The following is a 23,775-nucleotide window of genomic DNA, read 5'->3' as shown; positions in this document are numbered from 1 at the left end:
AGGAGACTGAAACAAAAGAAAACTCTGCTTAGAGCTGGAGTTCCAGTCCAGGGGTGCATCAGCACTCAGCAAATGAGTCCCTGCCAGGCGAACACAGAGACATGGCAAGTAAGAAAACAGGCACAAAAGGCAAATGACTCACCCCGAGTTACCAGCAGGTCAGTGGAACAGTGGGAGACAGGAGCAGCTCTCCTAAGCATCAACCAAAGACATTTTTTGGCAGCAGCCAAAAATGCAACATTAAAACACTGGGAGCTCTGACAGGTCTTTGGTCTTACTGTACAATTAGAACTAATTTTGTGACCCTCCAGAATTCCAAATAGACATCTTTGGTAAAGAAACACTGGACAGCTTCGTGGGAGAAGCAGGATGTTTTTCTGCAAGACTTGCTGAAAAGTTCTTGTGGCTTTTGTGATAGGATCAGAGCTGCTGTCAGAGCTGAAACCCAGCACTGTGACAAGCAAGAGAGAGGATTGCCCTGAAGGCCTGCTCCAGGGTCTGCTTTTATTCTCCTCAAATCTACAGGCAAATTAAAAGAAAGAGAAAATTGACAACTCTCCATCCCAAAAGTACTATGAAGTGGATAAAAGCACTGGGTATGGCTGATTACTTGGGTTTTAATGAATGGTTTATAGACATAGGGCAACTGTAGCACATTTCACTTTGTTCCCTGTGTAAAAAATTATTAATAAAGTTATAAAAGTTGATGGCTGAGCAATTCTTTAGCCTTAAAAATCTTTCATGCCTTCACCCTTCTTTTTTTTTCCCTCATCATGATAGTAACTGAAGTTTTCAAAACCATTTCACAGTAGTAACCAAAGTAATTACTCCAAGTAATGCCCTTGTCTGATAACGATGTGTTTGGAACTTGACTTAGACTCTATTACTCTTTATCTTATCTCCAAAAGATCTGATGCCTCCAGGAGCCAGCTTGCAGTCATTGTAATAAATCCACCAACGTTGGAACAGAAGCTACAGGATCTCCAGGCAGGAGGTCGATTAGAAGTTGTACATTGTAGGAAAACCTACTTGGGAAGGAGGGTTTTCATTTGGACAGTGCTTTTGACAAATCGTGGCAACAATTACTTTGTAGAAGGGCAATTACAGGAGCATTACTTTAACACCTTATTTTCCAGTAGTTAATAGGGGTCATTAAAGGGGTAGTGAGGGTGTCCAGCATCTCTGGCTACTAGCTTTCCATCCACCTGTGAAATAAACAAGACAGACTCAAGTCAGGAAAATAAAATCCACTCTTACAGTTTCAAGTTCTCCATGATTTAGATTTCTGACACTTTGTATCCCAAAAATCTGGGAGTGCATTTTTCAGCTTAAACAAGAGCTCCTCCCTCTACTCCTAGGTCCTCTTAGCCTTTCTTAAACGAAAAGACAGACTTCTATAGCCTAGAGCAAGAGTCTCTCAAGCTGCAGAGACCTGAAGAATTAGACTAAGGATAGTTAAAAGCCTCGTGCCTTGTAGCTGTTGCTGAGTAAGTGCTGTAACATGCACGCTTCAAAACACTTTATTGGAATTGGAGCCTTTGTCCATGTTTCCATGATAGAGAATTGCTGGGCTGCCAATTTTAGAGATTGATAAGATGAAACACATTGAGAGGCTTGTTGAGGGTCATGTATTGAGGCATTAATAGTGTCACTGAACTCCTTTTAGCAACACTTCCACCAAAGACCAACTTGTCCATCTGTAAAATGGGAGCACTGAAACCAATATTCACACATAACCAGAGGCTTGGGCTGGCCCAAAATCAGACATGGCCATGCAGAAGTCTCAGTTCCTACATCCCACCCTGAAGCATGGACAACTTGCATTTCTGTTGTACCAAGTCCATTGCAACATCCCCAAGTTCTGTGTAGCTGAGGTACAACCTCATCTGTAACTTTTGGGGAAGTCTGGGTGCAGCACTGGCCCAGAACACACACCTCCCCACGTGTCAGGCAAGCACCAGCCAGCCAAAACTTAAGTTAAACAACTAATGCCTCGATAAAAGTTATATTAGAGAAATTCTTGGTCTTTATACATATAAACGTGATGGTAGTGATCACTCAAAATGTTATGGGCATAGAGGAATGCACAGAGACTTCCAAACCAAGTATCCACTAGCAAGTGTCCCATTAGCTTCGAATATAAAATCTGAATTTTAAAGCGACTGAATTCCTGCAATGAGCTGTTTAAATGAAAGGAGTCACCTGGGGGCACTACAGAGCGCAGAACGAAGATGTTGCTGTGTAACATTTGACTAATGCTACGAATAAAATAGACCTGCAAGGAAGCTGTCAGCTGAAGGCAATCCTTAAACAGGACGAAGTGTCACAGTAGCTTCAGGTTTCCTCAAGTCCTTGAAAGCCAAAAGCTTCCTCATGTTCCTAGAATTCATACTCTTCACTCTCCCCCCCAAGTTCTGTCCCCCTGCATATTTGTCCACACAGAACAAGCAAGCATTCTTGTTCACAGCAGGCCAAGACAGCAGCTGCCAGAAGCAATGTTTCACATCACTGATTCCAGTCTACTCCAGGAATGTGGCGGGGGGGATAAAATCAGCAATGAACACACCTGCAGGTCAATAGTAGCTAACTTTTAAAAAGAGATCATGATGTGCTCATTACATTCTTCCTCTCCTGCCCTGACAGTCATTTAAGTTTCACTTAAGTATATTCCTTGGCCAATTATATGCTTCCAAAAGTTTGGATTTCAGATTGGTGCAAGATAACTTCCAAACTCTGTTCAGATAATGAACAGTTAAAAGTATAAAGCAACTTTAATTGTCTACATGCAATGTAATAGCCTCCTCTCAGGCTTTAAACATACACAACGAGGAAGAGAGTGGCACAATTTTAAGAACTTGTGGCTATAGATCAATGAAGTAAAGCCTAGAAGAACTGTCTCATCAGTTATGATAGCAGCTCTCTTGTCACTGTCATATCACACTTTGAAATGCAGACACTAAGTCAGATTCATAGCAGAGATAGGCATGAAAGGTTAGACAGGAATTTTAATTCATAGTTGATAAAAAAAATCTTTCCAATAAGCCCAGAAGGGATGGGCAGGAGACAAAAGGTTCCATTAGAGATCTTAGAGCTACAGAGCTGTGATTTAACTCTACTCATCTTGTTTCTTCCTGTCTCATTATCTGACAATATGGCACTATCTTTGAAGCTCAGCTGCATCACATGCACCCTTTCTCAAGCTGGATGGGCTGCCACTTTGAACTGTATTTCATCTCTCCTTTGTGAATCCCTGTGATCTGATCAGGTCTCCCAGGTAATAAAAGCACATGAATTATCCCTGGCTCATTCAAGCCAGGCTACATTTGAATGTATTTTGCAGTTTCATTAACAAAACAACTTTGTTTGCAGCATGAGAAGCAAAACACTTGAAACATATTGTCAGCAGCAGGCGTGCTTGTCACTACCCCATTCACACAGATCAGTAGCTAAGCTTGTTTGGTATACAGACTCCTGATCCATAACCACAGAGACAATTTTGGCTGCAGGCATGTGAGGGTTTATATTTATGCACACATACAGTTAAAAGGATGGCCTTGAGGCTCATGTAAGCATGACAAACAGTGAAAGCTGTAACACATATCTACCCTTGATATGAGACAATCATTCCCCACACATTCACAGCTTCTTTTCTAACTTGGGCTGGTCACTGATATACTCTCAAGTATTCAAAAAACCCACAACGATAAATCCTGGAGAAAAGCTTTCCCCAAGGAATTACTACAGCCAGCAGCCACTACTGAAGTATAATTTACAGGCAAAGCACTGAAGAGGCCAGGCTATGCCTGACAGCTCCCAAATTTGCTGAGATTTCCTGTATCTGTACAGTGGTTCTGTATGGCAGAGAAGGGATAAATCACTTCAGATTCATTATAGCACAACTACGGCAACTTGTTATAGTTGCCATATCCTGGCCAGTGATGCACCAGGGAATGGCAACGGCTTTCTGTTGTAAAGTCAGAAGGAGGACAAGAAGAAATGAGAAACACTATAAAGACAGGAGATAACAAGGCACTGACTATCTTTTTTTCAGTGAGGGAAAAGGAACAAGTTTAGGTCCTTTAATGTAATAAAGGAAAGACCAAGAGGACTTCAACGCTTACAAGGCAGTGGCTTCTCTAAAAACAAACTGGCATCTGCTAGCACATGAGGTAAGGGCTCATGTGACACAGTAAATCACTGATGTTAAAACATGCAGCTAATGGATTTGGGAAGAAAAATAGAACAGCCTAATCCAAACTCCTTACACTGGAGAAAGGTCATTACAACAGATTCTGAAAAGGGGGACACGCAGCGGAGGGGAGGGGACCAATTCCCTGATGTGACTTCCACCATGGACGTGGAGAAGAAGCAGCACCCTGAGTCTTCACTGATCTTAGAGGTTTATGGTACAAAGTAGAAAGTGACAGCTGGCACAAGGAGTACTTCTGGAGGAATGCCATGGAGCTTAGCCTGCTTGGACTTGAGAAGAACAAATCAGCAGGAGCTTGGTGAGCTTTGAAGATGGGACTCTGACTTAAAGACCCATGGGAGTCAGTAATGGGAACTCAAGAGAGAGCCACCCATGTTGAAAACAGAGGACAAAAATTTTCAACAAGCTGCCTTTTCTGTACCCAGCTTTTGAAAAATTCTTTCATCTTAGATACCGTAAGAAGATGCAGTGTTCTTTTGAGCAAGTAGTTCTGATGGGAACACTAAAGAAACAAAACTAAAAATCCCAAGTGGTGGCCATATGCACATATTGAAAACTATGGGAAACACAAGAAATTTACCGTGATCATTGGCACAATGTAACGCCAGTTCTTATTCAGGCTTCCAATGTGGCTCATCTCCTCTTCGGTAAGGCTGAAGTCAAACACCTGAGAACAAAAGCCAGAGGCTTTACTCAATAACCATAGGTTGCCATCAGTTTGTTTCCTGCTAATAAATATGAAATTACAATGAAACTCATAACAAACACCAAAGCAAAGGCTTAAAGTCTGAGCTGTTCACACACCTGCCAGCTCAAAGCTTACACTGGTACTGCATAGTGCTCTGCCACTAAGGTAGAGCAGTGGGGCTGCTTCTCACAGTAAGTGCTGCCTACTTGATAAATATTCTGTTTCCACATAGATCTAAACCTTGAGCAACTGCAGAATTTATGGGAATTTGTTGAGATTTCTAGCAGCACACTACATGCCAGAATTTGGATGAATGGGAGTAACAGTGGCTTAAACAACTCCTTACTTAAAAACAAGTAGGTAACCAGCCAATCTTTATGAAAAAAGATCCAAGGAGGTGATTCAGAAAGAGCCCTCGAGATTATTTCAAGCCAGGGTTTTCTAATAATTTCTGAAGTCTCTACTTCAGAGCAGAAGTGAACCACACTTACTCCTTCAGCATCACTAGAATGGCAAGTTTGCTGGAGAAGTAGTCACCAGCCCTCACTTGCAGAATAGAGCAACTATTACTCGTAAATAAGAGTCACTGAGCATAATTAGAAGACTCTCTATTTCAATAAATTTGTTTCTCAAAAAAATTAAGTACAGATTTTTCATTTAGACCTCTACAAAGTACATTCTTTACCTTCTGATAACAAGACTGTGCATGTACACATTGCACACACACACAGAGTTGCTTGAAACACATCCTTTGTTTTCAAAAAGCATCTTTACCCTCCCTCCCCAGCGTGTGCATACATTGATGAACAAGTATGAACCAAGTGCCTCAGCTTGCTGCTCTGCAAGTTGTAGGACTGTATAGCAATTACTCACATGAAAAGGGCATTTCTGAAACTCCTCTCCTCCATTTCAGCTTACCTGCAGATTCTGTTGAATGCGAGCAGGAGTGACACTCTTGGGAATGACAACCACTTTACGTTGCACTTGCCATCTGCAAGAGGAGGTGAGAGACTTTGTCTGTGTGTGTAGTCCAAGGACAATAAGTACTTATTTTAGTTGAGTAATAATCTCTGGCAGCAGAGATGCCACTTCTGTGAAATAAAAGTCTCCACAGGAGTGACACAGCCCTGTATTGCATTAGGACCTGGTATGTCCAAGCTCAAGCAAGACAGTAACAACTGAATTAATCAGAGAGGGGAGGATGTTCATGCCCTGGAACAAGCACCCAGGTTTCAACTGTTTCAAGCTAAAAGCCCAAGAAACAGTCAGAAAAATATACCTAGGCGTTTCAAGCAAGTTCTAACCTGACAACCACTCAGAAACTAAATGAAAATCCAGATCCCTGAAATGCCTGTCTAGAGGCTTGAGCAAAAAATCTTGAACACATTCAGCTCTCTGGGTAACCTGCTGCTGCCCAAGACTGGTAGTGACACTGATGGATACAAAGCCAGTGAAGAAAAATGAGGATAAAAATCCAATCTTAGTTTACAAGGTGCTGATCACATTCTGGGTATCACTCAGTCACCTTGTTTCTTAATATCCAGTACCTGGCTATATAACAACAAAACAGCAAATAGTTCTTCAGTGCAAAGGAGGCAAGCCTTTTCCTCAGCCCTCCTTCCTGGGAGCCCACGTGAGTGCAGCAGCAAGCACTAGAGGCTTCAAGGAACCAGCCAGATGCAAATTCAGTTGGCAGCACTCACATGTGGTACACCGCTGCCTTAATTGTCCTCGGCAGAAAAGGTACTGTCCCAGACATGGCAACAGTCCATGTGAACTATCTCAGACATGGATCCAGGCCCTGAATGGACTCCTCTGATCTAGCCTACCTGCCCTAAGGCAGGACCAACTCCACCAGCTTTGTAAAACAAGCACCAAGTGGGGTTTGCTTTTGGGACTCCCTCTGATTTTAACCCCTCCCTGACACACTTTAAGTGGATTCCTTCTAGGTTGTATGTTTTGCTTGACTGAAGGCTGGGTCCCAAATGCCACCCCTCTCACAAATATTCTGTACCTGAGGATGATCTGTGCAGGTGACTTGCTGTATTTTTCTGCAATTTTTTGGACCCCAGGTTCCTCTAGCAGCACAGGCTCATCTGGGTGTTTCCACATGCGATCTGGAGAGCCAAGGGGACTGTAGGCAGTGACCACCAGTCCTCGTGTCTGGCAGTGAGCAATCAGCTCATTCTGAGCTAGGTAAGGATGGCATTCCACCTATTAAAATGAACCACAATGAGTGGCTACAGAACAGATATCAACATACAATGAAACAAACAAGAAGTCAAGCACAAAAGAACCAAACGTATCACAGGAGTTCATTCCAGATTCCAGAAAACCTTCTGAGGATAAGGTTTAAGTTAACCTTAGTAACTCAAGTCACTATCAGGAGAAAGAAGCATTCCTAAGCTTATAGGAAACAAAGATCAGATCACCTAAACTTGGTGCTGGACTTTCCCTTGGAACCAAACAGATCATCCAACAAGCAAGGAACTTCTATGCAGTAGGGATCCAAGTTACTCCCTCACAATCTTTCCTTTTTACAGACTAAATTGTTCCTCACATGGAAAATGAACTCTTCCAAAGACCCATTCATCTGAGCAGGTATAAATGCCCACGGAACATGGATGTAGGCCTCCTTTCCAATCTGCCTTGTAAAACAGCCTCTGTGTGCCTGCTCCTGCAGAGCTGGCTATATTCTTCCCTACAAATAAGAAGCTGCACCTCTTGTGCTACACACATGACATTGGTTTGCAAATTCTTCACTCTTGAACAAATAGGAGAAGTATTTGTCTCCTTTGTCCACCTTACCTGAAGCACAGCTGGCTTCACAGTAGCCACACTTAATACATCATCAATCTGACGACTGTTGAAGTTTGACAGCCCAATGGCCTTCACAAGACCTTTTTCCACCAGTTTCTCCATTGCCTTCCAGGTATCCTTATAATCAATGTAGTCGTAACGCATCGTGTTATCGGGATTCTTTGGGAAGAGATTGTCCCCTCGTCTACAGCATCAAAGGTGAAGCATAAGTACATGCACCAAATTATTTTAGTTCTTCACTCAAAGAAACCTTCCTCACAGTAGTCTTAAAAGTTTCTACATCGTCTGAAGGACAAACTGAATGAATCTGTCTGTTCAATTCCATTACGTGACTTAACCTATAAGCAGTTATTACATAAGGCAGTCTTTCCTAAAGTTGTTACACAGCACTTTGAAGTGCTCACCTATAGAGCAGTGACTACACAGAACTGATAAACCACTGTATACACAGCAGCAGCTCTTTGCACACTTTGATCCCCATAAAACAGCAGATTTAGGGAGCAGTAATGCAGAGGGCGGCTTGGAGTTGCTACCAAAGGGATCTGGGTTTAAGAGCTATCTAGGAGAAACTGTATTCAAAGGACACTGGCCTTCCCACTCCCTCTGGATTCTGTAGCTGTGTCACTACTCAATATAAGCACAGATTCTCTCAGAAGTCCTAACATTTACATGTTGTTTATAGGTTAGGTGTGTTTCCTTCCAATTAGTCATACCAACACATTAAAAAAAAAAACAAACAAAAACCAACCAAAAAAAAAAAACCAACCAACAAACCAAAAAAACCCACGCAAACAGACACAAAGTACCCACCTGTGCGCCAGGTGACACCCCCACAGCCAAAGGGGTGAGACCTATGACTGGTCTATGAGCAGTCCATGCTGGGAAGGGTACCAGCCATCCCCCTGAGAAAGTCCTGCTCCATAATCACCACAGGACTCTGCTAGTTCAGCAATGAGACTTTTACACTGCTCTAGCTAAGCAGTGAATGGTGGGAGAAATGGCAGTACTTGGGGATAAGGGGTTCTTCATGTCACTGTTAAATCTAGAACCAAAAATAACCCTGAAAGCCTTACGAGCCCCCAAGTCAGAAGAGCAGCTTCATATGTCAAGAGTACTGTAATAAGTGAGAGTAATTTTCAAGACCTAAAGGCACTGTGATTTTCATCTGGAGGTCCGTTAATTTTCTGTAAATAATATTCCTTAACTTGGCCTCCCAATGAAACAGACATTATAAATAAGCATGCATTAAAACAGTTACATATAATAATGGAAAACTGCAGAGTATACTGTTTCCAATGAGAAAAGAAACGAAACTGCTTTATTAGACTGTCCGTTTTGTCAACAGTGTCACAATATAATCCAAATTTAAATATTAGTATTATCTAAACGTACATTATTGTATGTGTTATGTGTCATTATCAAAGCAATGTTTAATGGGGTGGTTTTTTTTTTCAAGCAAATGAAAAGCAAACCTGTTGCACAACAGGGGGAATTTCTACCAGCTCTTCCTCCATACCAGTTCTAGTTTAAAACACTTCCTCATTCTGTTATGCTGAGGAATATATTATACTTTGAGCATCTTTAATCTTATCATTAGTGTATGACATCTGTAAAATTCAGCTCATGTGACTAGAAGGGGAAAAACATTCTCAGATTTGCAGAACAGAGGCCCCTTAAACTGAAAGACAGGTCCCAGAAATGGCAACAGTCCATGTGAACTATCTCAGACATGGATCCAGGCCCTGAATGGACCCCTCTGATCTACTCTACCTGTCCTAAGGCAGGACCAACTCTACCAACAAACCTTTGGCAAGGAGATTAATTCCTCCTGCCTTTTTGCTGATTGTAGTTGGGTGGGGAAACAACTACTTCCACATCTACAAGGAAATAGAGTATGGAACTGTGCTTCTCATGGGATTGTAGGATAAGTGCACTTAACACATAACTGGAAAACTTTCTTGTCTCTTATTTCCTCAAATAACAGAATTACTGCAATTTCTGTCATAAGAAGTCAATTCACTTCCACCTCATACAGATACCACCATGATACTGCATGTGCTTGTCCACTCCAGTACAGTTAATAACTACAAGTGAAAAGTGTTGTCTTTATGAAGCACTTAAATCCCATTGTACACATCAGTACAACTAAGGCACAAAGCAGTTCTGGTATTTCCTCAAGGTTACCAGGTAGGCCAATGGCAGAACCAAGAACAGCTGCTATACTTCTCCAGTGCCTAGAGGAAGACACTAGACTGTTTGAACTTTAAACACCAAAAAACACCTTGCAGGCAGCATAAACAGAATAAATTCACAGCTCAGAAAGAACATCCTCAGGATATAACATGAGCCACTTATGTAAAACTGGTGTTTCTGCATTCTGTGCCCTTTGCATCTAGGACTTACTCAAAGGCATGAGGCCAGTGCATGAGGTACAGGTCCAGGTAATCCAGTTTCATATCTCCAAGTGTTTTCCTCAGCGCTGGCTCTACATCTTCTGGGTGGTGCTTGGTATTCCAGAGCTTTGATGTTACAAACAGGTCCTCCCTTTTAATAACCTTCAAGAAAGGAAGGAGAGCATAATATACTGGAGCAAGTTCAGAAAGAGAATTGCAACAATTCCCCAATTAGTTTTAAAACAAAGAGAACAACTGAAGTTTTGTGTTTTGTTACGTTGGTTGTTTTTTTTTTTTTTAAGGTAACGCATGGAACCTACAAATTAAAACTTTCAAAAATATACTGGATGGAGAAGAGCCAGAGAAATACACACAGAGGCAAGTCTTAAAGTATATCAAATACTTTATCAATTCCAAGTTTTGAAAAACAAAAAAAATTATTTCCACATACTCACTCTTCCAAACCTTCCAATTCAATGGTTAAAGCCATTACTAAGTGTGATGTGGCCAAAAGAAAGATTACTCATCTTATTCATATGTTAATTTTCAAATTTCCATTTAACAATTCACATATTCCAGGCTCAACCAGCTAACTTACTTTACTATCACATGCTATAAACCCAGATTGCTTCTTGTGGAAAGAGTGTGGGAAAATAATTAGAAGATTCCCCAAACCTCTGCACTGGAGTTTCTAGGCTGTGAAAGGAACACAGTTAAGAACTGAGGCCCTGTACCCTGTATTGGAAGGGTAAGAACCAGAAATAAAACAATGTTTTATAAATAAAACACTGGTTATCTAGAAAGTATAAAACAGAAAAGGGAGATCACATTCGGCAAACAAAGCACAGAATTCCATCAGAAAGGACACTTCTCACTGTCTCATATCTGACAAAACTTCACTCAAGTCTATTTGGAAGAATTTTGAATGATTAATTCCTTCATTTCTCTCTTCCAACCATTCAATTATTTCTGTGTTTCACACAAGGATGTTGTGTTTAAAAGGAAGATATTTAAAAATTCTTTTTAAAATAATTTTGATTCAAATTCTAGTTCTAAATTAGCTAGCTAATATGAACTGAACAAAATGCTTGCCATTGTTACCACATCTAATAGGAAGGAATCCCTGGGGCAAGCTGAAAACAGCCTCTCAAGCACATAACAAAGAGACTGCCCTAAAGCCAAGGCAAGAGCAGCAGGAGAGCAAGAACATGAAAACTTCCTTTCCATGGGCTATGAGGCTGTACAGGTTTTCCTTTTGGTCCCTTTAGGGAATAAATTTAAGATTCCATCTCAGCTCATACATAGGAATGCCCGTCACATTGCATTTTACTTAGGCCTCAAACTCTCAGGTGTAGACTCTGGAGTCACATGAAACTTTCACATGCAATCACTGTTTAAAAAAAATTAAAATTCACCACATTTACTCACTCATATTTTATCTATAACCAAAAAACCTACAGTTGATATTTTATCAATAACAAAAAAAAAAATAAATTTGCTGTGACTATCCCCCATTGCATGCTAGACTGGAAAGTCAAGGTAACTTTTCATATAAATCATGACAAATATTTTACATTATAATTACTGATTCTGGGAACCTCAAAGTATCCAAACTGGGATACTTTGTAAGGGGAAAAGGAAAAAAGCCACCACCACCACAGGCATTTTCTGTACGTTCCATCCAAATATCCCTGACAATCCTTCCTCTCCATTACAGCCAGGAGGGTTCTCAGAGGAGAGAAAGCCCTCTTTCATGCCTTCTCCTGATAAACAGCAAACAGCTGGGGTAGACCAGCAGGAAAAACCACAACTCTAATTTTGGCACAACACACAGTCAGCAGGGCAGTTCCTGTGCTTTTACCTTGTTGGGTCCAACACACTCCTGGAAGGCCTCCCCGATCTCGGCTTCGTTGCTGTAGGCGGCTGCGCAGTCGATGTGGCGATAGCCCACGCTGAGGGCGTGTTTCACTGCCTCCTTCACCTGCAACCACAAACACACTGCCCATGCAGCCACTGAAAAGGGATGTGGCACTGGGGAAAAGTTACAAAACACTACAAGACTTAGTGAGGAACACCCCCAGATAAAACACAGACCTGTATAAGGTCATGCGATTCACACACAAGGATCTGGAGTCTCAGTGGCATAGTCCATAGGGGGGAAGAGCAAACTGCTGGCAGGCACTCCAAGAGGATCAAGAAAATGGATCATGCACACAGAGCCAGCATGCAAGAATGCACCAGGTAGAACAAATCCCTACTCTTCACTACAGTTGTTACACTTCAATATAGAATGAACTCTAAGAAGCAGTTTTCAAATAAGTCATGGCTTAGGAATACAACTTTTCTGACCTAAGTGACAAATCAACATCAGTCAAACCTGGAATATATTTCACCTTGTCCAGTAAAGAAAGAGCCTGGCTTCTAACTCCAGAATCATCACAGTTTGTCTTTGGTTCAGCCACTCACACTTAATCACCAAGACAACGCTCTTTTATGGAACATTTTTCTTTCTTGTCTCATAATTGCACAACAGCAAAAGTCATGCTGCTGGGATACTCCTGATGATGCTCACAACTTTACGTTTTGCTTTCAACATTGCTGACAATGAAAGTGTTGCCAACAGCAACACAACTCTTGCTCCATATTGTCACACAAAAGCCAGAATGGCTTTTGGAAACCAAGGCACTTTACTTCAAATCTGTAACTGTTTTTAAAAGCTCTAATGAAGCACAAGCACCAAATGTCTTCATATGTGGGCCTCAGATATGGAGCAAGTCTAGAAACCAGAGAAAACACAGAATGGCATCTTTGTGAGTACTTCTAAGGAGCTTTGGAAAAAAAAGATTTTCTATAAATGATTGTGCAAGAATGAAGAATTACTACAGTTGCCAGTGTAATCATCATCTCCCATTAGGCTGATGACCATTCAGTAAAATCTGTTTCATTTAATTTCCAGTGGACAGTTAGCACACATTCTCTCTTGCATCTGTCTTCTGAAGTACTAGAGAAAGAATAATACACCCCATCTGCACAGGGATTTCTATACACTGCACCTCACTAACTTGTCTTTCAAGACTGTGGGAGACTGTAAATTACTCTGCATATAATGTTTGATGCAATAAGGCCATAAATGTTAAGTGAGATCACACCTCTTGTCATGAGATTAAAAAATAAGTCCACAAAGGCTAGAGGGCTACTTTGATTAACAACTTAATCAAAGTACCAGCATTTTCAAATTTAAAGCTGACAAAATTAGTAATACCAAGCAAAGATGTGTACAGTCCTGCTTTCAGATGCTACAAAAAGGCAATGGAGAATCACATGTGAGACCTCTCTCCTACTGGTGGATTTGATTTGTTTTTCTTGTCAAGAAGTGCAGTAAAAGCAGACACAGGATATTCTGACTACATTCTTTGGCATTTTGAGAGGAAAACTGGAGTGTAGCTCAGTTTCCCTTAGCCAGGATGACAAAGCACTTCTATTATAGCAGTGAAGTCTTCCTTTCTCTAGCAGGATGGTACTTACAGTCCTTGTTTCACCTGACAAAGATATTTCTCAGGTCACTACAAAATCAAGGGCAGGGTAATTCAGAAATCACTTGAGACATAGTAAGGACTTTTAAGACTCAGCTTCTATCCTCCAAAAAGGTAAAATTTGTGGAGAGGGACAGAAAAACAGCAATGTTCTGTGTCCGGAACCCCCTATTTTCTGCATCAGATTAATAATATTTTGAATCAAACAGGCACAAAGTTTACCATAAATGAAAGTAGGCACAACTCACAGAAAAACAGAGATAAAGCACTCCAAACATATCTCTGCAAAGCAATCAACAAGAGTCGTATCTTTTTATCAGCATGTTTTGAGAAATTTCTAGCACTGAAGAACTGGGACTGATAATTTAAATAATGTTTGGAGCTGAGGAAAATAATCTGTATTTGGGTAAGCTATTCCCAGCTTACTAAGACATTTCAATGTGTTTGAGAGCTCCTGTTCCATACAAAAGGCAAATAATCGAGAAGAAACATGAAAAAAAAAAGGCATTTTTGGAGGGGAAAATAATAACATAAGTTTTTAAACAGTACTTTTTTAACAAGAAGTTCTGTATTTTTGAGATTAACTTCAGAGAGGTACATGCATTTCATGGTACGGGATAGAGAACAGATACACAATAGAGACAGCTGAAGATTCATATGCCTGTGGGTATTTGTTGTTGTGAAGTACAAATAGCCGAAGGATCCTTCAAACTTCCCATATATTCTTTAGTTTAGCCTGTCAATACTGCTATGAAAGGAGTGAGTTTACTTTAGTGAGTTTACTTTGCATTAGGCAAGTTGAGTCACACAGCTCAAGTGTGACTCACCAATCCATCCCCACAGAACTAAAAAGTTAGGTCTTACTAAAAGTATGTCTGAATGGATCTTGAGACATCTTCCAGTCTACTGGGATACTACTGGGAAAGAAAAAGCTCTGACCAGCCACCCCTGCTTCCTGCAAAGCTGACACATTTTAGCAGTCCTTTTGCTGAGAGGAAGTAGGAAAAAACCAAATAATCAGCACACATGATGTTCAGATGCACTGTGCCCAGAACCCAAGTGTTGCTATATCACAGTTTCTAAATATTGCACTAAAATTGGCTGAAAAGGAACTCACACCACGAGATAAATAATGCCAATTTATAATATGGTGTTCCCTAAAATAAAGGGGTTTGCCTCTTATCCTTCAAATGTTGAATTTAAATCCCTTCCTTAACAGCAGCGAATTTCTTTGTGCCCGTAACCAGGAATCTCTATATTGTCTAACAAACTTCAAGAACTAAACATTCCCCCCCGAAGCTGCAATCCTGTCACAAGACACCCTGTCTGACTGGTTTTCTGAGGTGCACTTCTCTCCAGCTTTTCCAAGGTTTCACACAGAAATACAAGCCCTGTGCCTCCTTGTCCCACAGAACCAGCCTCTGCCACTGCAGGTTAGGCTGCTCATCCGGTGGGGATCAATCCTCCAAGTTGAAAGCATGGCTCACTCCAGAGAAGAGAACAAAGCATTAAAGGATTACAGCTAATCCAGCTGCAATATCAAAAAGCCACAGTACCAATATTCCTGATGCTCCTGTTTGAATGGATTTCTCTTTGAACTCATTCATGCTGCCAGTTCATAAACTTCTGTACTGTGCTCCCTTCCATTCAACAGCCCTCCATCATATTTCTATGGAAACATGTAAACCAAATTTCTCTTCTAGCATTTGATCATGTAAAACACAAAACATCCTATTATTTTATACGGTGTCAATCCTATAAAATCCTATAGTCTTTCCATATGGAATCAGAGTCAATTCTTTTCCCCCTATTATATCTAGGAAACTGGGGCTGCAATGACACCTTTGTAGTGGACTGCCAAGATCTGTCTACATGGTCAAGGCTTGTTTACAGTCAGGAACAGTAACAGCAGTAATAAAGAAATTACTCAAGCTTGGCAAGGGAAAGAATTACAATCTGCAAAATATTTACCCAAAATAATTTAAAAGCCATCCATTTCCACACTTGCTTCTAATGCAGCCCTTGAACAAAAGAGCTGTTGATAAATAGCCTCTACTTGGGAAACAGCTAAACCAAATTTAATCAATGCAAATTCTTCTACGTCTCTGGGTTTTTAGCCCCTAGTCTTTAATTCATAATAGTAATTATTATCCCTGAACTACATCACGTCTTGTTAAGGGTAAATCATATGGACACTGCCAAATTGCTGCTATGCCCCTGAATTTTCAAAAGTGGTAAGCAGAAATTAATTTATTCCATAGGAATAGCAGCAACTTCTGTAACTCTGGCCCTTTTCACTGTGCTTCCTAGATTTTGCCTTCAATACATTCTACAAGGAAGTCTTTGAAGACAGCAGATATTCCAAAGAAGTGACTCCCAAGGAAACCCAGAGAAGTTGGCTTAATCCTGTGTGGAGTTCAGCTGCCAGCAGCACTGCTGATTATGGCAAAATCCAACTGAATTAGGTTTAAATTATGCACAAACAGGATCTGTCCTGGTTCCTTTCTAAGGCCACACATTTTTCAGAACAATTAGTTCACAGAATAAACAACACATTCATATTTTGTTTGTTTAGTTTCAGACATTTGCTTTAGACAAAGCATATTTAACTGTTTTGAGTGCACAGAAACTCATCCATTAAGTTTGTGCATGTTAACAAACTCAATTCAGGTGTTATTTGATCTGCACATTCACCCTTTTCCTCATTTAAGAGGCTGACTGAGCTCTAACACCAACTCGGCTTCCACATTAGAAACAACTATTCCAAACAGATACCACTGTCCTGACAGTTGTTTGGACAGGAAAACCCACAGTAAAATGGCTCTGAATAGATTTAATTTTCATAGCTTGTTTCCCACCTTTTCCTCTAGCTGATGCGAGAGAATTGAACGTCTTGAGAAGAGTTTTAACTTTCAGTCATGAGCACAATCTCATCCAACATACTCAAAAAAACATCATAAAGCTCACACAAGAGGAGCAGTGAGACATCCATTTACTGCACAGACATGCAGTGGAGTGCATAATCCAGGGAGGCTGTGGATGCCCCATCTCTGGAAATGTTCAAGGCCAGGGTGGATTGACCTCTGAGCAATCTGGTCTAGTGGAAGGGTCACCCTTCCCACAGCAGGGAATTGGAACTAGATGGTCCTTAAGGTCTCTTCCAACGCGAACCGTTCTGTGATTCCACAATTCTTTGAATACTAGCTAGGAATTCCACCAAGCAGTGGACATTACCTTTCACAAGAAATACATACAATTTTTCCCCAAAAAATGTATTTTTTAAATAAATGAAAGAGATACGAAAAGACAGACGAAGGGGAGAAGCATTACAATAGCAGGCACACCATGGAGCACGCAAACATTCCCACAGACTGTTTGTAGTAACACACAGAATTGTTTCCAAGGGTGCTGTTTGCCAATTCACTGTATTCAGAAGCAGAGTGAATGTCTAATGATACATGAGTACTCTTATTCAGAAAGCAGGCTGACCCAAGCAAGTTCTTTGTTTTCCTGCTAACCATTGGCTGGCTGCTGGAACAGCACTTATTACAAGAACAACTTGAGTTTCTGCCTCCCAAAATAATGCTTTCTGCTGAGTCATCAGCCTAAGCCAGAGGGGTGTCTGGTCAGAGCAGCAGCCTGAGGACTTGCCAGTGGAAAAGTCCAACACCATATTATAGAAATACCATTCACTGACTTCTTCGAGGTTTATGTCCCAGAGCACCACTGCCCGAGGCCAGGGCTAACAAGTCGGAAGGGATCTTCCTTTCTGGAAGGATCTGCTGTCTTTGTGCCTTAGGCCTTAGGCAGGAGAATATCCACATACATACATTCAACTTCAGTGGACTCAAGACTAGAACAGCTCAAGCAAAGGATCCAGACCTTAGATCTGGGACCTTCAAAAAAAAGGGCACAAACACACATACTAGTTGAGAGCACAATATCCTGTTGTTCCCTGCTTACTTGGCCACGGTCACTTTTCCAAGTTCCCAGTCCCACGAGAGGCATCTTCTGCCCAGTGTGGAGTGTAACAAAGTCGCATGTTGCAGGCATTTTTGCCTAAAGAATAAAAAGAACAAACAGTTTTGCAGCAATTCTTTAAGTTGCAACAATTTACCTTTTCTGCTCACAATGGCAAAGTTTTTTTCATCAACAAAGGAAGGGCTTACAGTGTGTCCCAACATCCTCACAATCTATGTTTCTGCTCAGTTAAAAAGAAACTGCATTCAGGATGAGCTCCAAAGCTGGCTAGCTGGTTTCAATTACTTCCCAAGCTCTGCTGCATCCAAAATAATGAATGTTATTTGTTTAAAAACAAAAAGCAACAAAAATAACCAAGAGTGGAAGAATGCAATGTTAGTTACATCTGACTATGAAGGCGGAATGGATGTTTTCAGAGTTCAGCATCCACACAGAATACTATACCAAAATAGGTCTGCCTTCTCAGTGTTGTCATTTTCCTCACATAACTATGTCCCAGATGATGGATGTGTTCACAGAGTTTATGCTTTCAATTCCTTGCTTAGCTTCTCAAGCCAAACTTTTGTAGATTTAACAGCAGACACCAAATAGCACACTTGTTTTTCAGAGGGACATAGAAGAGCTGTTGGAGTGATCCTGACCTGAAGGCCACTGTACACCAAGGAGCTAGGGATCCCTGTAACAGTTAACTTGAGTAGGTCCAGGCTTGTGGTGTGCTGCACTTCATGCCCAGCCTTGTGCTGTGGGATGCACAAGCTACAGGATAAGCTCAGCAGCAACCTGCAACAGGAGTGTGCAGGTAGCTCACACTTTGTACCTGCAATTAATACCAATGCATCCTTGCCTTTATCTAAAGAAGCAGGAAGTTCTCCTGCAAGCATCCTTTCTGTCTGACAGCAGAAGTGATGAATAGAGGTGTTTTCCTGTAAAAGAATCCCTAGCAGTTCAAATCACCAAAACAAGGTAACCCCTGCTATGGACAGGGTCTGCACACTGTGCTGTGTGAGATCTGCTCAATGCTGCACAAGCTGGGGCTCTCAGCACCTGAAGAGATGCACAACTATCAACATTCTCCTCTTTCTTTAAAGGGTTAGCTCTATAAAACATCGTTTGATACAATACCGTAGAGTCTGAGTGCCTTTCTTATCAGGATTGTAATGGGCCAGCATCTCCTGGTGCAAGACAATCATTACACTGAACTAATAGCCCTGGGTTTGCACTGAGCTAAGTCCAGCTATTGGTGCTGAAGACAATCACTGGCGAACCAAACTGCAGGTGTACATCTGTTTTATTGGGGTAGGAGGTCAGAGAAGACGGGGTGATGGTGCCAACACTATTCTCTTCTACTCTGAACTTCCACAGCTATTTTGTAGCCAGTTACATGCAAGTAGGTGCTGTTTAACAGAATTTTCTTGCCTAAATAAAGACATTTTACATCAAGCAACACAACAAAAATGCAAAGCTTTTTGATTCACTTTGGCCTAGAATATAAACAAGATACCAACTGTATGCTTTACACAACCATGTTATGCAATCATCTTAAAGGTAAGAGTTCAGCCCAGAAGACAAGGTACACATTTAATCAATAACTAGCATCAGCACATTTTTAAGAACCATCTTGCTTCATGTAGCATTGCACATTAACACTGCAGAGAGATTTGAACTACAGCCTCTGGAAGGATGGAACGCATCAGAATGGCAGACACTGGAAAAAAATTATAATTAATACTTTCCACTCAGATTCTTCCCTAAAATAGGGGATTTAGGAGAATCACATTTAGGATGCTAGCCACAATTATTCAGTTAATTAAAAAGCTGAAAGCCTCTTCTTAGAAGGGCAGAGATAAAAACAAACATAAAAGCAAACTAATTCTGGACAAGTAAGATATGGCTATGGTTTAAAATCACCAACCTACTGCCACATTCACATGAAAGGATTAAAGCTCAGAGTAACTCAAGGACGGTGTAAGGCTGGGAGGATGCATCAATAACCACAATAACGCAAACTACCCCGGTTCATCAACCCATAGCTACAGCTCATTTTTAACCTAATGCAACGAGTCTTTCAGCAGTAAAACAACCATAGCTATGCGTGCTCTTAATATGCAAATAGGTGCATATTAGCAACACTTAAGTCACTGCAACTGAGCAGCTTCTACCGCACAGCTCGGGGTAACCCCTCTGCATTTGGGCTCCCTGGAGAGGCCGAGTGCGCCCACCGCCCCTTATCGGGGCGGCGCAGGGCGGGCCCGCCCGGCGCGGCGGGCGGTGGAGGGCTGATAAGGTGGCCCCGCAGCCCCCGCACTTACCGCCGCCACGGACCGCTGCTCCCGCCGTCACTGAGGCTGCTGCTCCCGCCGTCACTGAGGCTGCTGCTCCCGCCGTCACCGAGGCTGCTGCTCCCGCCGTCACCGAGGCTGCTGCTCCCGCCGTCACTGAGGCTGCTGCTCCCGCCGTCACCGAGGCCCTTCCGCTTCCGCCGGGAACGCGCCCCGGGCCGGGGCAGCGCGGGTGCCCGTGACGGGTTCAAATGTGAAAGTCCAGCCGGGGGCGTTTAGCGGGGCTGAGCTGCCCTCGCAGCTCTGCGCCCGGCGGGGCTCCCCGGCACCGACCCCCTCCTGTTACTGATCGGGCCCCCGGCACCGACCCCCTCCTGTTACTGATCGGGCCCCCGGCACCGACCCCCTCCTGTTACTCATCGGGTTTGCCCCGCTGGTCTCCCGGGCCCTCCCGGCCCGGTTCCCGTCGAAGCTCAGGCAGCCCAGCCTCGCCGCTCCCGCCGAGAGGGGAAGTGATAAATACGATGGGCTGGGCCGCACGGGGGGAAGAGACAAAAGACGACCCCGGCCCATAAATTTGACAAGAAGCGTTTGCATCTCCCTGACTGCTGTTAGTCGTGGCCTCTTGAAGCCATTTGTACTTGTAGGAAGACCAAATATACCCAGTTTTATTTGCAGATCTAATTAACAGGAATCCAGGGAGAGTGAAAGGCCGGTTGCACTCGTTTTGCGCCAGCTTTTGCACTCTAAGGTCTGCAGAGAAGTTGCACTTTCCGGGAAGGCTGGGGCTCCTCTCCTTGCAGATGGCCAGGAATTGATTTCCTCGTTTGCTCGGGACCGCAGGGAGGTTAAAGCAGGCTCGTTCAGCTGAGTGCTTTCACTGCTCAGGGACAGCCCCGCTACTGCTAAGTCAAAGCCTTCCGCTGGAGCAGACTTTGGCCTGTAATCGAGAATCAACTGTGCACCCAATCTTAAACACAACTAAAAAGAGATAATCAGCTTTGACTTTTACTCCAGGATTCCATCTTTACAAGCAATTTAAAAACATTCAGAACTTAGAGTAAGATTAGATCAGAAATAAGGCAATTGATACCTCTGGTGGGGCTTTGAAGAGCCTGTTACTTATTTCCAAAAGATAAATCTGCTGCAGATTCTGTCTTTGCTGTTCTGACTTGAACTGCTCAGGAGCCTTAAAAGCACAAAGGTCAGTTAATCTCTTGGGCATGCATGTGACCAGATTTTTCTGCTGCACAGCCTGTTTTGACAAAATAAAGGAAAGTGGAAGAAAAGTGCAAGGACAAGACATCTATTATAAGTAACAGGAAACAGGAAAAGAAATAATAAAGGGGAAGGAATCGCTGCTGAGTTTGATTGATTTTTATGAAGACCCTGGCCTTCACATCCATTTGAAAATCCACAATCTTCAAACAAAAGAAGATGCTTGAATTATGTAAATCTCACATATGAAAACTTTAACAAACCTCAGCCTCCAGTAATGTAATAGAGTAGTAAAAGAGAAAAGGTAAGGAACAAAAGAACATGAAACATTTTGTCATCAAAAAGCAGTGGTTATCCAAACATACAGTAATAACCTGCTAATTGAAAAAAAAAATATGTAGAGAAGAGGTAATTTTGTCCTAGAAATAGGTCCAAAACTTGATTCAAACAAAGGAAGCTAATATGTGCATTGTATATTTAATGGCATGCAGTTGTTTTCATTTAAATGATTGTGCACCAGCTGCTTGTGCATAAATGCCCCATGGAGCTTGTCAGTTGCTGACTTGTTAGCTGACTTTCTGCACACATTAAATTAAATTGCCCCCACATGGCCAGGACTGACTCTGTGCCTCTGGTAGTACCATGTGCACGTAGGAGGTTTGGTATATTCAGGACCCAGTGGGCTTTTGGCACATGCAGTGATGAACTGCGCAGGGAGTGTGTGGGGGTGTCCCAGTGCGCTGGCTTTGGAGGGCATGCAGGGATTACCTCTGCTGTGTACTCCAGGGGCATGCCCAGTGTTGCCAAATACATTACTATTCCAGCTAAGTTTATCTTATTCTGGAAATCTTTGATACTCTTACACAAAACCATTCTCAAATGCATGGAAACCCAAATGTGTGGTAATCTTTTGAAACAGGTCCAGTTTCTTTGCCTTTCTTTTTTCACACAGCAGGGTGTTTGTTTTTCACATCGGGGGCCCATTCCCAACCAAGATACATGGGAGATACTGTGATCAAAATGATGGAAAACTAGTGAAAGCTACTTTGGCTCCCAGTTTGGGTAGTTTCAGTGCTCTGGCACTGCAGGGGCTGCCAGCTCCTCTTTGTTGATAGATGAAGTATTTACTGTTTCCCTGTCTGGGTGCAGAGAGGCCTGCACTGGCCTCTGATGCTCCATGCTAATCAGGTACAAGCTGATCCTGTCTGGCAGCTATTTTATCAGAACAGGACAGCACAGTTACACTGCTGTGTGGAGAGAACTCCATCCTTCCAGCACCTGCGGGGGTAGACATGCCTTTTCTTTCCTGGAAAACATAATTGTTTTAATCTGAGTAGCATCCTACATCTAGAGGTTGAGAAAGGCTACAGAAACCCAGGTGCTCACTGAACAAGGAGTGGCTCTGACAATTTATTATTCCAAAACCTCCAAAACCTAACATCTGGAAAGACAAGGTCAGAAATTAATCAAAAGTAATGAGGCCACAGACATATGAATGGAAAGGCAGTGCTTACAGCACAAACCTGGAACAACCTGCAGACCATACTGGGTATATTGTGCATCTGAAAGTATGAGAAATGAGCATAAGAAGCATTAAAGGAGTCAGAAACCACGAGAAAGTCATGATTACTTTGTCCATTGGTAAACACACCAGAGTTGCAGTGGCACTGCATTGTTCTGGAGGTTTTAATTAGAACTGCCTGACCTTTCAGGGGTTAATCTGTTCACAGGCTCATTGGCCTCAGGTGATGGAGAAGTACATACATATCTCAATATATAGACCTCAATTCTCATGACAAACTGATGTTAAGAAAGTAAACTTCTTCCTGTAAAAGATTAAGCATGCTCTAGCAATAGAAGTAGATAAATTAGTTGCATGGAAGTGAGTGCAGATTTTTTCCTGAGTACATATATGCATGTTATTTGCTTTCATTATTTAAGGATTAATTTCATCTGGTCCCCAAATGAGACATCTCTGGGTGAACCACCACATGGGTATTGTTACCCAGCAACACTACACAGTGATCTTGATTATACACCTTTAAAGTTTGTAAATCCTTTGTGGTTTTCTCCTCATCAATATTTATAATCAAGTTTTAACAAATATAAGAAACACAACTGTAAACTGCAAAACAGATGAGTAAAAATCAGTTGGTGAGCACATTTATCACTTTTGACAGAAGCAAGCATTTTTGTCTTTGATATGGCTTAATGGCTTTTAGTATTAATTATTTAAAAAAATAATTTCACATTTAAATTCAAAAATTGGCCCTTAAAAAGTACCACACTGCTTGTTCACTTTTGGATTCAAAGACAGTGCTTATGTGGAAGCACTGATGTTAAACGTCCCTCAGAGCAGCTTCACTACTGAATGATGCAAAGCTCCCTGAAGTAAGTGTATCTTCCAAGGGTTTCCATCCTACCACTGAAGCTCAACGATTAGACTTTAAACTTAGTTTTCATCTTTCTTTTGCTGACTTGCATGGCTGGGATTGGTGTTCCCATTGATGGAGAAGAATCAATGAAAGCCTCGGGAACGAATATCAGGGAGAGGGGGCAGTGGGTAGTGCAGAGCGAGAGGATGGAGCTTTGACACCGCACCTCTAACACTGCGAACACACATTGCTCTGCTCGTGAGAGGTTTCGTTTTACT

General features: G+C 42.0%; 1 protein-coding gene and 2 long non-coding RNA genes across 4 annotated transcripts; 1 reads left to right on the top strand and 2 right to left on the bottom strand.

Annotated features, from left to right (window-relative positions):
- Positions 1 to 601: 601 nt before the first annotated feature.
- On the bottom strand, positions 602 to 19,978 carry AKR1A1 (aldo-keto reductase family 1 member A1). The gene is made up of 9 exons (XM_068198634.1): positions 19,935 to 19,978; positions 17,608 to 17,703; positions 11,973 to 12,092; positions 10,122 to 10,273; positions 7,707 to 7,902; positions 6,913 to 7,112; positions 5,817 to 5,889; positions 4,791 to 4,877; positions 602 to 1,205 (listed from the first exon to the last, which is right to left on the bottom strand). The coding sequence occupies exons 2-9, from the start codon at positions 17,695 to 17,697 to the stop codon at positions 1,140 to 1,142; spliced, it is 984 nt and encodes a 327-aa protein (XP_068054735.1). The 5' UTR covers positions 17,698 to 17,703; positions 19,935 to 19,978; the 3' UTR covers positions 602 to 1,139.
- LOC137478667 (uncharacterized) lies at positions 1,204 to 22,741 on the top strand. 2 transcript variants are annotated; one of them, XR_011001724.1, is made up of 2 exons: positions 1,204 to 5,901; positions 20,583 to 22,741. It is a non-coding gene; the product is annotated as an uncharacterized lncRNA (long non-coding RNA). The 2 variants fall into 2 exon arrangements; XR_011001725.1 differs by lacking the exon at positions 20,583 to 22,741 and adding an exon at positions 15,955 to 18,685.
- LOC137478657 (uncharacterized) lies at positions 10,421 to 11,966 on the bottom strand. The gene is made up of 2 exons (XR_011001710.1): positions 10,901 to 11,966; positions 10,421 to 10,831 (listed from the first exon to the last, which is right to left on the bottom strand). It is a non-coding gene; the product is annotated as an uncharacterized lncRNA (long non-coding RNA).
- Positions 22,742 to 23,775: the final 1,034 nt, after the last annotated feature.

This window comes from Anomalospiza imberbis, chromosome 9, assembly GCF_031753505.1.
Source record: "Anomalospiza imberbis isolate Cuckoo-Finch-1a 21T00152 chromosome 9, ASM3175350v1, whole genome shotgun sequence".
Lineage (NCBI taxonomy): Eukaryota > Metazoa > Chordata > Aves > Passeriformes > Viduidae > Anomalospiza > Anomalospiza imberbis.
Note: the sequence above shows the minus strand (reverse complement) of the source record. Positions and strands in the feature narration are given on the sequence as shown.